The sequence below is a fragment of the Camarhynchus parvulus genome, chromosome 24 (genome assembly GCF_901933205.1).
Source record: "Camarhynchus parvulus chromosome 24, STF_HiC, whole genome shotgun sequence".
Classification (NCBI taxonomy): domain Eukaryota; kingdom Metazoa; phylum Chordata; class Aves; order Passeriformes; family Thraupidae; genus Camarhynchus; species Camarhynchus parvulus.
Window position 1 is genome coordinate 7,524,135 of NC_044594.1, and position 14,691 is coordinate 7,538,825.

The 14,691-nt window shown below is 50.5% G+C and overlaps 1 protein-coding gene across 1 annotated transcript in view; it reads left to right on the plus strand.

Annotated features, from left to right (window-relative positions):
- Nucleotides 1-2,442: 2,442 nt before the first annotated feature.
- Nucleotides 2,443-14,691, plus strand: part of JAM3 (junctional adhesion molecule 3) — a 34,206-nt gene continuing 21,957 nt past the window's right edge. The window contains exon 1 of the mRNA XM_030965001.1: nt 2,443-2,544. Within this exon, the coding sequence (XP_030820861.1) occupies nt 2,493-2,544 (52 nt within the window). The 5' untranslated portion in view covers nt 2,443-2,492. The remainder of the gene's footprint in view (nt 2,545-14,691) is intronic.

The window sequence follows — 14,691 nt, forward strand, 5'->3', positions numbered from 1 at the left end:
CACACTCTCAGAGCATGCCTAGGCTGGGCTCCAGCAGCCTGGAGAGGGGAATCAAGGCTTAGGAGAGCTCCTCAGAGCAGATCCAGCTCCCCCCAGAGTGGCCCAGATGGCCTGGGGGAGCCAACACACCTCGGCACAGTCCTCCTGTGGCTGCCCCAGCACGGCTCATCCCCTCCCAGAGCAGCACAGAATGGTTTGGGTAGGAAGGGACCTCCAAAGTCATCCAGTTCCACCCCCTGCCACAGGCAGGGACGCCTTCCACCAGACCAGGCTGCTCCAAGCACCATCCAAACTGAAATAATTTTCTTTTTTTTTTTCTCTGCAATCTAGCTAGAGACCTACCATCCTTCTTTGTCTCTTCTGTCTCATCTCCTCTCTGCCCTGATCAAGCTGCTGCTGGAAGCTAAAAAGGATCCTGACACTTCAGTGATTGCACTTTATCGCTGATTATATTCGCTGTCATCACATTTTACTTCTCCTGTCAGAGCAGCCCAAATGGGCTGTGTTAAAATGATTCCCAACTCGACAGGGACCCAGCCCAAAGACTGCCAGAGTCAGGTTTTAAGCCATACAGCCTTATTAGGTGATTCCTTCCCCTTCATCCTCAGGGAAATGTCCCATCTGGCCATTAGAATTGATGAGACTCCCTGTATTAATTTCACCGGGCTCAGATCAGCCCTTTAAATCTACTCATTAGCATCTCGAGTTAGATCTGCTGCGTTATCAGGTTAAATACATTTTTACATCCCTTAACTCCTGCCAGCTCTGCTGAGCTGGTTTACAGGGCAGAGGAGAGCTCTGCCTTTCATTCCAGCTGCTTGATCTTCAACAGCTTCTTAATTACATCCTCATCAGACTCTGCTGGCAGTGACGCAAGAGCCAGCACTAACACAGAATTCGCTCCATTCGGGGCCACTGCCCCATGCTGATCATTTCTGTTGCTCTTAATCAAAGAAAAAAATCCTGGGGCACTTTTGGGGACCACAGAGCAGCTCAGGACGCTCTCTGTGCAAAGCTATTTTTCAGGGCAAAATCACTAAATCAAACATTTGGCTGTGTCAGAAAGGATTTGGTCCAGTACGAGGCTGGGGGAAGGCGTCCCTGCTCATGGGGGTTAGAAATAAATTATCTTTAAGATCCGTCCCAACCCAAACCAGTCTGTGATTCTATGGCTCAGGAAGTTCCCCAAGAGCAGCATTCTCTGCCCAGATGCTTGTTTATGTTTCTTGCTTACTTTAAGTTGTTGAAAGTTTATAGTGAAATTCACAGACCAATGAGAGTTGGCTTTTCAGGGCGAATTCTCAGAGAAATCTCTTTTTAGAGGTTCTTGTTAAAGACAAGGGAGAGAAACACTTCGGAACAAAACTTGGATGGGTTTTATAACCACAACGTTGCTAATATCCTGCCCAAAAACATTGAAGTGCTCTTGGTGCCTTACTCAGGGTGTTTCCTTCTCTCCACAGAGCTTAACCAGCAGTTGGGAACAGCTCCTCTCTGCACCATGGGTGGGACCATCCCCCTCTCCACCCGCGGGGGTCCCACTGCCGGGACCATCCTATCTCCCCACCCACCAAAATCCACTGCCAGGATCACCCCCTTTTCCCACCTACGGGGGTCCCACTGCCAGGATCACCCCCTCTTCCCACCTGCGGGGGTCCCACTGCCAGGATCTCCCTCTCTCCCGACCTGCCGGGGCTGCCACGGGCAGGACCAGCCCCTCTCCCCTCACGTCATGGTCCCACTGGCAGGATCACCCCCTCTTCCCACCCATGGGGGTCCCAAGAGCGGGATCCCTGTTTCTCCGCGCCGGCTGGGAGTCCCACTAATAAGACCGACCCCTCTCCCCACTTGCCGGGGGTCTCACTACCGGGATCTCCATCTCTCCCATCCGGCGGGGGTCCCACGAGGAGGAATGGACCCTCTTCTCGCCATCTGGACATCCCAGTGCCGGGACCATCTCCTCTCGCTACCCAAGAGCATCCCACTGCCGGGACCGTCCCCTCTCTCGGGGATTCACGGGGATCCCAGTGCCGGGATCATCTCCTTTCTCCACCCGCTGGGGTCCCATTACCGGAACCATCCCCCCTCCCCATTCACGGGGGTCCCATTGCCGGGACCATCCCCTTTCCCCATCCACGGGGGTCCCATTGCCGGGACCATCTCCTCTCCCCACCCGTGGGCATCCCACTGTCGGGACCATCCCCCCTCCCCATCCACGGGGGTGCCATTGCCATCCCCTCTCTCCATTCACCATCCCCCTGCCGGGACCGTCCCCTCTCCCACGCGGCGGGCCCGGGCCGCGCCCTGCCCGCGGGTGCGGTGCGCGCCCCGACCCCTCCCCTCCCCTCCCGTGCCGAGCCGTGCTGAGCCGTGCCGGGCCCGCCCCCGGCCGGTGCCCCCGCGGAGCCGGGACCGGGCTGGCGGCACCCCCGCCCCCGGGCCGGCGCCGCCCGGGCAGTGCGCAGGCTCGGCTCGGCTCCGCACACCCCATCATGGCGCTGCGGCAGCCGGAGCTGCTCCGGCTCCTGCTCCTGCCCCTGCTCGGTGAGTACCGGCCGGCAGCGCCCGCACCGCCCCGCACCGCCCCGCCGCCCGCCCCGCCGCCCGCGCACCGCCAGGCGCTGCTCCCGTCCCCATCCCGGAGCCGGGGAGGGAGGGATGCGGTGTCCGTGTCCCCATCCCGGGGCCAGGGAGGGAGGAGGGATGCCGTGCTCCCGTCCGGATCCGAGATTCAGAGAGGGAGGAGAGATGCAGTGTCCCTGTCCCAGAGCCGGGAAGGGAGGAGGGATGCAGTGTCCCTGTCCCGATCTCGGAGCCAGGGGGAGAGGAGGGATGCGCCGCTCCCGTCCCCATCCCGGGCAGGGAGAGAGGAGGGATGCGGTGTCCCTGTCCCCATCCCGGAGAGAGAGAAGGAAGAGGGATGCGCCGCCCCGGTTGTGATCCCAGGGAAAGGGGGAGATGAGCTGGCCGGTCGGGATCCCGGGGCAGGGTGGGAGGAGGGATGCGCTGTCCCGGTTGTGATCCCAGGGAAAGGGGGTGATGCGCTGCTCCCGTCACCATCCCGGGAAGGGCAGGGATGCGTTTCCCCTGTCCGTGGCCCTGCTCCTGCTCCTGCCCTTGCCCCTGCTCCTGTTCCTGCCCCTGCTCCTGCTCCTGTTCTTGCCCCTGCTCCTGCTCCTGCTCCTGCCTGGCCCCGGGGAAGGGAAGGGAAGGGAAGGGAGGGGAGGGATGCTCTGGCCCGAGCGCAGGGGGATGCGGGGACAGCGTGGGAGCCGCCGGGATGGGGACTGGCCAGCGCACGGGTCCAGCGCACGGGTCCAGGGCCGGCCGGCAACACGGATGCTGCAGGGAGCGTGGGACGCACACAGCACAGGGGGAAACATCCCAAAACCCAGCTCAGCAAGGAGCGGGTCCAGGGCTGAGGATGCCAGGAATGTGCAGGCTCGGCAGGCAGGCAGGGCGGACACTGGTGCCTATTCAAGACCAGGCACAGGCGCCTATTGTTCGGGGGGCCCCGCATGAATGTTTGCAGTTTTAATTGCAAAAACATTTGCTAATTCCGCTCAGGAATGAATTTGGGCTCATTTGTTGTCTGGCTATTAATAGCTGGGGGGATGAGGAGGGGGACAGCAGCCGGTGGGCTCGTGTTGTCCTCCCCACCTCTGCCCAGATGGCAGGAGGAGAAGATGGGGTGGAGTGGGGTTAGGCTGACAACCAGCCTACAGCTGAGTACCAAAATACACGGGGCTGAGCGTGTACACACTCACCAGTCACTGTTTTGGGTCAACATTCAAGGAAATGAATGGAAATATTTCAAACAGTTTATCTAAGGACAAAAAAACACTCCTCCAGTGACTCCAGAGAGCTCGCAGAGTCGCTTTGGGTCTCAAGTAAAGTGAGATTTGGGCACTATTTACCCAATCAGTCAGCGGAGGGGTGTGAAGATGACTCTGACACTCATCCCCAGCAAGCAGAGGGTTGTCACGCGCTCCAGGCTCTGGTGTTCACTTGCTTGGCTGTGGTTTGGAGCAGAAACAGCTTCAGTGGGAGAAATCAGGAGTGCCTGATCCCAGAGCATCACACGGTCTGCCCAGTGCTAGCTCTGGATTCAGCTGCTCCATTTGATTGGGAAAAACACAGATTTAACACAACTTTCCCTGGCAGAGGGGCTGCAGGGTACAAAGATGCCCCATTTCCTTCTTGTGTCGTGTGAGCAGAGCCCAAGTGTCCTGTTGAATCGGGCCTAAAAGATAGGAGGAATGGAAACAAACTCCAGATATTTCTGTGTTTCTTCAGACAGAGAATAGTTGCTAAAAGCAGCCAAACCCCACTAGTTTCACACCTCTGCCTCAGAGCATTTACCTGGTGAGTGAGCCCAGTGGTGCCAGGCTTTGCTTTCCACTAAATTCAAAGTCAGAGTGCCTCATCCTGTGTTGATTTCCAGTAATGTTTAAATTTGGGGTCATAAGCCCAAAAGATTGGGCAGAGTGAGGTTGAGAATAAAAAGGTTTCTTCCACCCTGCTTGACTTGAGGTGCTGGGGGCACCCCACTAAAATAGGGTTATGCTGTCAGCAGCACATAAAATTAGACATGCACTGAAGCCTGCAGGGCTGGTGCTGGATAGTGGGATGGGAGTGTGACTGGAAGGATGTGTTTGTGCCAACTGATTACTTGGGGGAGAGAAAAGAAAAAGGCATGAAAAGAAGGAGACAAAGCTCCCCAGATGCTGAGATGCCTGCTCGAGACTCTGAGGTGCTGCTTTGACTCCCGAGTGCTGCGAGCTGGGATTGCCTCTGCTGTGCGCTGCTGCCAGAACAACCCTGTTCTTGCTCATGGCCTCAAAACATTGCCATGGAAGGGGAGCCAGTGAAGCATGGAGCGTTCAGAGCATTCCCAGCTCTAGGCACTGAAAGGCTCTAAAGGTTCTGCACATCAGGGAAATGCCATGGCCATGATTAGAGCAGGGGAAGCTCTCGGCGGCGCGGATGGAGAGCGGGGCTCACGGCTGACTTCAGTTCTACCTCCAGCTCTCTCTCCTTGCCAGCTTCCCCGTGGAAACAAATATTTGGATTTTAGAGGATTTCACGGGCTGGGCTGAGGGCAGAGCTGTGGAGACCCTCCCAAAACTCTCGAGTATTTCCTGTTGAAAATAGAACGTGCTGATAGCTTGTAGTCCTTGATGGGGAGATACGGGCAAGTCTCAGGCACATTTCAGTTTTAAAGCTCATTATATTCAAATCTCCTTTTGATTTAATTCTGAGGGCTTGGTAATAGGTTGGATTTCGCAAAAGGCTTTTTAAAATCTATGGAGTAGAAGTTCTCATTTCCTTTTTTTTTTTTTTAATATGTGAAGTCCATCTGTCCCAGCCACCAACAACTGTTCTGAGTCAGCTGTCAGCGCCAAAAACCACTCTGTGGAAATGTTGTTAGCTCCCTTGCAGTGATGATAAGTTGCTTGTTGGTATTTTCTGATGGGAAGTATTTGTAGTATCGCTTTCTTTTCAACAGGCTGTAAAAAACCGGGACAAACGGCTTTGAGAGCCCTGCCAAAATCAGATGCTTAATAACATCTTCCAAAAAATTCCTAGGAAGGGCTTGGTGTTCCTTTTTGGGCAAGCAGGGTCTGGCATGGCCACCAAAGAGTGGTTGGATGCACATCTCCTTTACAGCTGTTGACAAAGAACGTGACACCAGCACATTCCCTCTTGCCCTGAATGCTTCTGAGAATTTCTTGGTTGCTGAAACACGAGGAGATGCAAAGAGTAAAATGTGTTTGCTTTAGCCTGTGGACTGAGATGTTGATCTGCTTTGTGAGCTTGGGTTCTTTCAGTGTTTATTTTCCCTGTACAAGTTGAATGCTGGGTCTCTTGGCCTGCTGCTGTTGTTTTTCAATTATCTGTCCACGCACAGAGGATTTGCACCACGGACACGCTTGGAGTTGCCAAAAAATCACCTAAACAAGTAAATAAAGCAGAATGAGCTGCTGCATTTAGCTCCACCAACGAGGACAAAAGCTGTGGGTGGCCTCCTGCCAGTTTGCCCCTAACTTTAGCCATCCCCAAAGGGCACAGCAATGATCAGCCCCTACTCACTCCTGCTTCCCTTGCAGCTTGCTTGGATTATTAGTTAAGTTTCTCTTGCAAATTGGGCTGGCTGCTGGCTCATCCTCTGCCATGAGTGTTTGTGTGTTGAAGCAGAACTGGCCTCCCAGTTGTATATTTAGAGCTAATGCTTCACAGTTGATTGCATCAAGCCCCGATGATCCGGAGAAGGTTCGTGAACTCCTTACAGAGCCAGCCTGAAGTGGTGGGAGGGAGTTAGCAAAGGCAAAGATTTCCACAGGCCAGCAGCATCCCGAGTCCTCAAGAGTCCTTGTCTCACACAACAAGAGCTTGTGTTGCCAACATGCCCCTCAACAAGATAAAACCGCTGCTCTGTGTGGGGAAAAAAAAAAAAAAGGTGGCCTGCTTGGAAACTGCAAAAGGAGATGAGTTCCAGATATAAAATTAATTAGGATAATTACATTCTCAATCTGGTTTCTCCATCGATGGGAATTGGAGCTGCAGCGTCTTCTCCTGATTGATAAGGGCTGGTTGCCTTCCCTCAGAGCCCCCAGGGAGTATCATGTTTTTGTGAGACAGGATCAAACCCCAGCTAAGCACTAAACATCACTCCTGGGAGGTGGAGGAGTCAGGGCGTGTGCACTAACCCCAGTCCCTCGCTGAGTCAGGGCATGGCCTCAGAACCAGCTAATGGCTTTAATTGCACTAATGAATGTTCTGGACACGGCCTGAAATTCCCCCCAAAGGGCCTGGATTGCTGCTTGGGTGCAGTTCTGGCAATAGCTGTGCTTGGGGCAGAGGAAATACCTGCTGGGTCACAGCGCTCCAGCTCCCTGCTGGAAACCAGGGGTTTCACTTTTCAGAAGAATAAATAATAATATGAAAACTGGACCTTTTTTTTGGCTGGAAAGCTGAGGTCTTTGTTTGCTTGTGACCCTTCAGAGCACCAACAGGAATAACCTGAGGGGAGAGGTGTGGCTTGGAGAGTTTCAATTCCTTTTTTTGTCAGGATTTGGCGAAATAAATCTGTGAGGAACAGGACAGCAAGGAGTTCATGGAGTTCATTCCTCGGGTTTCACCAAAATAAATCTGGGGAACAGGACAGCGAGGAGTTCATGGAGTCCATGGGTTTCACCAAAATAAATCTGGGGAACAGGACAGCGAGGAGTTCATGGAGTCCATGGGTTTCACCAAAATAAATCTGGGGAACAGGACAGCAAGGAGTTCATGGAGTCCATGGGGTTCACCACAATAAATCTGTGGGGAACAGGACAGCGAGGAGTTCATGGAGTCCATTCCTTGGGGTTCATCAAAATAAAGCTGGGGAACAGGACAGCAAGGAGTTCATGGAGTCCATTCTTTGGCCTTCACCAAATAAATGTGGGAACAGGGCAACGAGGAGTTAATGAAGTCCATTCCTTGGGGTTCACCAAAATAAATCTGGGAATGGGACAGTGAGGAGTTCATGGAGTCCATTCTTGGCCCTCAGCAGAACACTGGTCTCTGGGATTATCAACTCCTCACAAGCTCCTACTTCTCATTTCAGGGGTCAGGCAGCCTCTTTGAGGGATAAACATTGAGGGAGGTGTATTTTAAAGGTGTTTTCTGCTCGGGCACAGCCAGCTGAGGTCCTGCTATCCCTTTGGTGGCCTTGCTGCCACTCTGGGGAAGCTTTGTGTGACTCCTGGGCAGGACTTCAGCTGTCCAGCACAGGGAGGGCAGCACCAGGACAGCTGCAAACGGAGCTGGAGTCCTGTTCTTCAGAGCAACATCCTCGGCCAGGCCTTCAAATGTGTTAGGAAAAAAAAATTATGTAAAGAGTGAGGTTTGGAGAGGGAGCTCCTCTGCAGTTCCTCAGTGTCTTGTCAAAGGTGCTTCTCTGCTGTGTTGGGGAGTGGAGGGAATTGCTTTAGGTGCGTGTTCCAAGCTAGAGAACAGGCAGGGAAAAGAGCAGCAGAGGCAGGAGCAAAATTTATAAATGGGAGTTGACCAAAAAAGAACCCCCTCCCCCCAAAAAAAAACAAACAACCAAACAAAAAAACCCTCAAAACAAGCAACCAACTGAACAACCAAAAAAATAAAAAACCAAAATCAAGCATAAAAACTAAAACACACAAAAAAAAAAACCCATCCCAAAAAAAAAAAAAAATAAAAAAAAAAGACAAAAAAAAAAAAAACAACCCAAAAACAAACAAACAAACAAAAAAACCCAAACCAAGCCCAAAAACAAAACAACAACAACAAAAAAAACAAAACCAAAACAACAAAAAACCCCCAAAACAAACAAACAAACAAAAACCCCCAAAACAACAAGTATTTTGGAAATTTCTCCAGCTCCTGAGAGCACAGCTGGGCTGGATTCCCATGAACTCACCTGTAAAATGCTGTCAGATGAGAGTCCAGTCAGCTCTGGGCTGGCATTGGCTAATCAAAGAGAAACTGAGGCACATACATGTTGTAACCTGACAGCCCACAGGTACTTCAGATAAGCTTGAAAAAAATTAATGGCAATTGTTCTGTCATGCAAGAATTGCTTTTCAGTATAAATAATCCCAGGTTTTGAGCTCTGTGGTGCCCCTCATGGGCTGGAGCATGGGGCTTAAGACTCAGTTGGAAGGGGAAATGAAGGTTTTTCAGAGCACCAGTAGATTAAATTAAATTGTGTTCAGATAATGCTTAAGGTTTTCTTTCTTTTTTTTTTTTTTTTAAGTCATAAATCCTAGGGATTTCAGAGTTAAAGCCAGAACATGCTGGAACCTACTCCCTTCAATGTACCTGATTATTACAACACAAATGTGAGATCAGCAGGTTTTTTGAACCCTCTTAATTTGTTTGGGCACAGCTGGCTCATTTGAAGACACTGAGCTTTAAAAGTGCAGCATGCCAGGGACTTACTCTATCTTTGGCATGAGTGGACAATGTTCAGCAGTATTTCAAGATTTTTAATCACGCTATTAAAAATATATTTCGGTGGCCTAGGTAAGATTTTCTGCTGAGCTGGAGAAATCCACTGAAATCTAAGGGGATTTTGTTCCTATTACTAGGCTGGGTTTCTAATGCCCGTGACCTCCTCTGAAAATCCCTGCCTTAATAAACTTTGGGCAATTTCTTATATAAGTGGCCAGTATTTGACAGAGAGGACGTAAATCAGGACACTTTTATGCTCTGTTTTGAAGGGTGGGAGTAAAATACTTCTAAAATTTCAGGTCTGTTGACAGCACCCGACTTCCCCACTCTCTCCCATTGAGACATCTAATTAAGTTGCCATTTTTGACACTCTTGCCTGGTGTATCTCAAGATGTGCAGCCGTGAGGTTGCTGAAGGAGCCCATGAAAATCCCGCGTATCCAAAGGAAGCCAGGAGTTGTGTTTCATTAGTGACATGGAACAAGGCTGGCAAGCAAGGTCATGGAGGAGAGCTCTTTTTTACCTTTTAACAGAGAAGCAGAGCTCTGCACAGCAGTCCTGCTTTTAATTCCCAGTGGAAAGGTTCCTGCCGCTTTTCATCCCTCCAGGGTGGCTGTGTGTTCTCTCAGACCTGGAGTGGAGGTGGCTGCACAGCAGAGAACTTAATGATTGTGTCTGTAAATGGACAAGATCTTTCAGCCCCAAAATCACCCGTGGAGACAGCATTTATTGTTTTGCCAGGATGTTGTCCTTGAAAAACAGAGGTTTGATGGATGCTGCTGCTGCTACCTGCCTTGCAGAACAGCTTCTCTTCGCGGCTGTTTGCTGGGGGCTGACAGGAAAAAAAAAAAACCAAAAAAAGAGAAAGAAAAAGCAAAAACTCGCTGGAAGCTCCTCAAAAGATTAATTCATGGTGCTCTCAGGCTGCCATAAAGATGAGGAGCGTTCCTGGGAGTTTGGGATGATAACTGGCTGTGTGAATCGTGGTGCTGGATGGAGCCCCTGTGTCCACAGCAGCTTTTCCCACGTACCCCAGGGCCCATTAAGGAATTGCTGCCTGCTAATGGACTTCCTCCTGAGGCTCTGGCTGCTGACACTCTCCTGAATGATTTCCTGCAGCTCACACGGCAGGGAAGGTGTTGCAAAGTCCTGCAGCTCTTGCTGCTTCTGTAAAAAAGCTTTTATCCCCTCAAAGGGAACTTATCAACAGCTATTTTTAATACACACTTAAATCTTTGCTTTAATCTTTTTCTTCCATATTGATCTTCAGCAAAAAGCTTGCAGATAAATATTTCTTTATGCCCACCACGTTGTTTGGAGCTGGTTATTTTTAGAGCCTGGAAATCATCCGCTCTGTGCTAGGGAGGTCCTGGGCATCTTGGAAAGGGAAGTCCCAGCTCTGTGCTCTGGAGCTCTGGTGCAGCCCAGCCTGTGGCAGCCCTTGGAAGAAGCTGTTGAGGTGTTTGGGTCCCAGCAGAGTGGAAGGAGTGAGGCACCCCTGTCTTGGGAGTCTTTGTGGTCAGGATGACCCCGAGATGTGTTAGAGAGTTTCTTTTCCCAGCTTGGCAGCTGAAGAAGGGGTCAGGATTCTTCAGCTCTGGTTTTCAAGGTTGTTTAGGCTCTATAATAATATTTTTTTTCTTTTTTCTTATTTTCTCTTATCTATAACATTCTTTCTCTGACCTGTTGAGGTCAGTTCAGCAGGTCAATCCATGGCACACTGCCCGCCCTTGGGGTGGTGTTGTCTTTTTATACTAAAAACTACGTGTACTTTATTTACAATAATTTTCCAATATCTATCACCTGTGTTAGACAGTCTGTCTCTACTCTAAACCAATCCAAAAGTGCCACCATCACAGCAGAAGATGGAGGCCAAGAAGAAGGAGAAAGAAGGACAGGACATGCCCAAATTCCTCCATCTTGGGACCCCAAGCCCCCATTCTAAAAACCCCAGGATTCTACTTTTCACCCTGTGACAAACTATCATTCTACTTAAACCTTCTTGGCTTGTAAATCCTCATATATGGTTGGTAATTTTTTCCCATGGGTCAAAATCAAAGGCACAGGGGTCTTGGGCTCTGTGCCAAGGTCTCTGAGCCCTCCAGGGCAGCCAGAGGGATGTCCTGGGTTCTGACACCCCTGTTAGTGTCTGTTGGGATTGGAGACATGAGCCATGGGACAGGTTGGCTTCACCCACCACGGATCCTTGCTGATCTAGAGTCTCCCACACAGCGCAGGAGGTGCTGCTTTCCCTCCGTCTTTGCTGTTAGCTGCTCTGCTGAGGTTGCAGCTGGTGGATGTGCATGGGGCTGCTCTGATTTCCCAGCGAGGAGATGCCTTATCTCCTTCAGAGCTGATGGAGCTGCCTTTGAACTGGCAGAGTGCCTTGTAATCGCCCACTGAGCCTCGTGGGCTCTCCCTCAAGCAGAGCTGGCTCTTTGAGTTGGTAAACATCCTTCTGGAGCTGGTGTTCTCCCTTCATTCTGGCCAGGTTTCAGCATCCCATAGATCTCAGAGCTCTGCCTGCTGGAGAGTGTCGGAGCTCAGTGCATCCCTCTGGGTGCCCAGAGTTGCTGGGGACCCCGCCGGGGGGCTCGGAGACCCTGGCACACAGCCCAGAGCACCTGGGGATTTGATTTTGACCCCTGGAGCAAGTTGCCAACTTTGTATGAGGACCTGAAAGTCACACAGGTTTGAATAGTGTAATAACAAAATGATCACAGGGTGAAAATGTAGATTTTAGGATTTTTGGTATGGGGGTTGTGGGGACAAGATGGAGGAACTTGGGCGTGTCCAGCCTTTCTCCTTCTTCTTCTTGTTCTCCATTTTCTGCTGTGATGTTGGCACTTTGGGATTGGTTTAGAGTAGAAGTGCACTGTCTAACATAGGTGATAGGTATTGGAAAGTAATTGTAAATATGTTATATTTAGAATAGAAGTTCACTGTCTAACACAGGTGATGGGTATTGGGAATTAAGTGTAAATATGATATACGTAGTTTGTAGTATAAAAGGACAACACCACCTCAGGGGTGGTCAGAGTGCCTGTGGCTGCCCTGCTGAGCTGACCTTGGCTGGGCAGAAAGAAAATTTTATAGATAAGAATTAATAAACAACCTCAAGACCGAAAAGTGAAGAGTCCAGACTCGTTCTTCAGCTGCGCGGGCCGAAGCAGAGACATCCTGCACATCTTGGGGCAGCAATTAACAACCAAAACCCGAGAGAGAGGAGCTTACACCAGGCGCCAACCCCTCTGTGCTGCCATCAGAAATGCTCTGGTGGGCCTGCCCAGCACACAGCTGTCCTCTCCCCCACAGCAGGGAGAGAGGAGCCCTTTGAAGTCCGTGCTGGAGCTGGCAGCAGCTCCCAAGGCACCCCAGCACCCCCCTGTCCCACTGCCAACTGCTCCTCCAAGCCAACAGCTGAGCTGCCTCCAGGGCTGTCATCCTGCAGGGCTGGGGCTTTGCCAGGGGCAGAGGGGCGTTACTGTCATATTCTCTGAAAAATCCCTTCGCCAGGATTTTTCTCCTGGGTAGCTTCAGCTTCTCCATGTTCTGCTTCTCTGGAATGTGATTTGGAGCATTGTTTACCTAGCGTGTGAATTGTTTTTAATTAATGGCCAATCACAGCCAGCTGTGTTGGACTCTCTGAGTCTGTCATGAGTTTTTATTGCCATTCTTGTCTGGCCTTCTGATGTCTCCTTTCGCTTTCTTTAGTATAGTTTTGGTATATCAATATAATATAATATAGTATAATATAGAATAAAATGTAATATAATATAATATAATATAATATAATATAATGTAATATAATATAATATAATATAATATAATATAATATAATATAATATAATATAATATAATATAATATAATATAATATAATATAATATAATATAATATAATAATAAATCAGCCTTCTGAGCACTTGGGAGTCAATTCTCTCTCCCTCATCCTGGGGACCCTCACTGCGCCATAACAATTAATAACCACAATTGGTGTCCCCAAGTGAGTGACACCCCAACAGAGGGGACTCCAGATTCCAGTTTATCCCTGAGCACAGGGGGTTTGGGGGCTTTGGGGGCTCTTTGCCCACATCCCAAGGCGTGCTCATCGCCCAGCAGCATCCTGCTACTGCTCCACAATGGGGATTGTTCTCCCTGCCTAGGCAGGCTCCTGCTGTTCTGTTGCAGGCTCCTTGATCCTCCTCTTTCTGCAAATATTTGGAACAGATCCTTCTTGGCTGTTTTGACAGTTTGACTCAGCTATTAAATGACAAAAGCGAGCTGGAGCCAGGTTCACCGTGGTTACAAGCAGCTCTACAAAGAGGGGAGCTGAGGGTCAAATTCAGACACGGGGCTGTGTGGGAGAGGTCCTGGCCTCGAGGGCTTGGTCCTGGAGCGGGGCTGGATGCAGCAGCTCTGCCTGCAGCCTGCAAGGGCATCCCTAACCTTTGCTGGCCGTGTCACTGCACAGTCCCGAGGAGAGCCTGGTTTTGCAGTGACAAATGTGCCATAATTCTGGCTGCTGCCATATTTCCCGAGAGCATTTCAATTCCTGGCTCGTCCTCGGTCACTTCTGAGGCACACACGCTGCAAGTCTCACATCTGTCGCTCAGCTCCACATCCTGGACATGAGGTAAAGACTCCCTTGGCTATCAAGGCTTTTCTCTTGCCTCCCTCCCGAGTTTCCTCATGGTATCATGAGGAACTGTCACTCAGCTCCATGTCCTGGACATGAGGCAGAGATTCCGAGTTTCCTCTTGGTATCTGTGCCCCTCACTGAGAAGCGGTAGCTCCTTCAAAGACATGCAAGGAAGCCCATTTGCAGAATTTACAGCTGCTTCCCCAGGCTTGAGTGTCCTGCTCTTTAAGAGCAAGCTTTTAAGCGTGTTCTTAAGTGGGAAGATAAGTGGTGTTAGGATCCTTTCATCTTCTGGCTCAGAGTAGGCTGGAGATAACTGATAAGGGGATGACAGCAAGGAAGATGCCTAGGCACCTTTAATTTAATTCCTACTTTGCAAGGCAGTCTTTAAAGCACATCTTGGGTGGGAACAGAGGCTGGTAAAATAAAGCTGGGCCTTCCCTTCTCAGCATATGTCTTTTCCTCATGTCTCTGAGGCAGATTCTCTGTGTGTGCCAGCAGACTGAGCCGGGTTCTCCATTTCTGAGCCCTCCTTCTGCTGCTGACATTCGAGGGACTTGGCTGGGGCTGTCTCTAGACACTGTTTCGGCTGGTGGTTTCATTTGCACTTTTTTTTTTTTTTTTTTTTTTTTGCAGCAGTCCTTTGCACATTTGGGCTGTGCTTTAAACAGCGCCGCGCTCACAGCCCTGCACGTGATGGGCTGAGCTGCATTCCTGGGCCAGGGGCTGTGAGACAGCACCCCCAGCCTAATGTGGGGACCCCTCCTGAACAGACCCTGCATTCCTGAGCCAGGGGCTGTGAGACAGCACCCCCAGAACAATGTGGCTCCAGACCCCTCCTGAACAGACCCTGCATTCAGCTCCAGAATTCCTGCCTTAGCCCCTCGTCTGCTGGCTGGAACAGGTGGCAAACACATGCCTGTGGGGGTCTGTGCTGGGGGTGGTCTTCAGGGTCAGGTGTATCACAGAATAACAGAATAATGAGGTTGGAAGAGACCTCTAAGATCATTGAGTCCAACCTATGCCCTAACACCTCAACTAGACTGTAGCACCAAGTGCCATGTCCACTCTTTTTTTAAACAC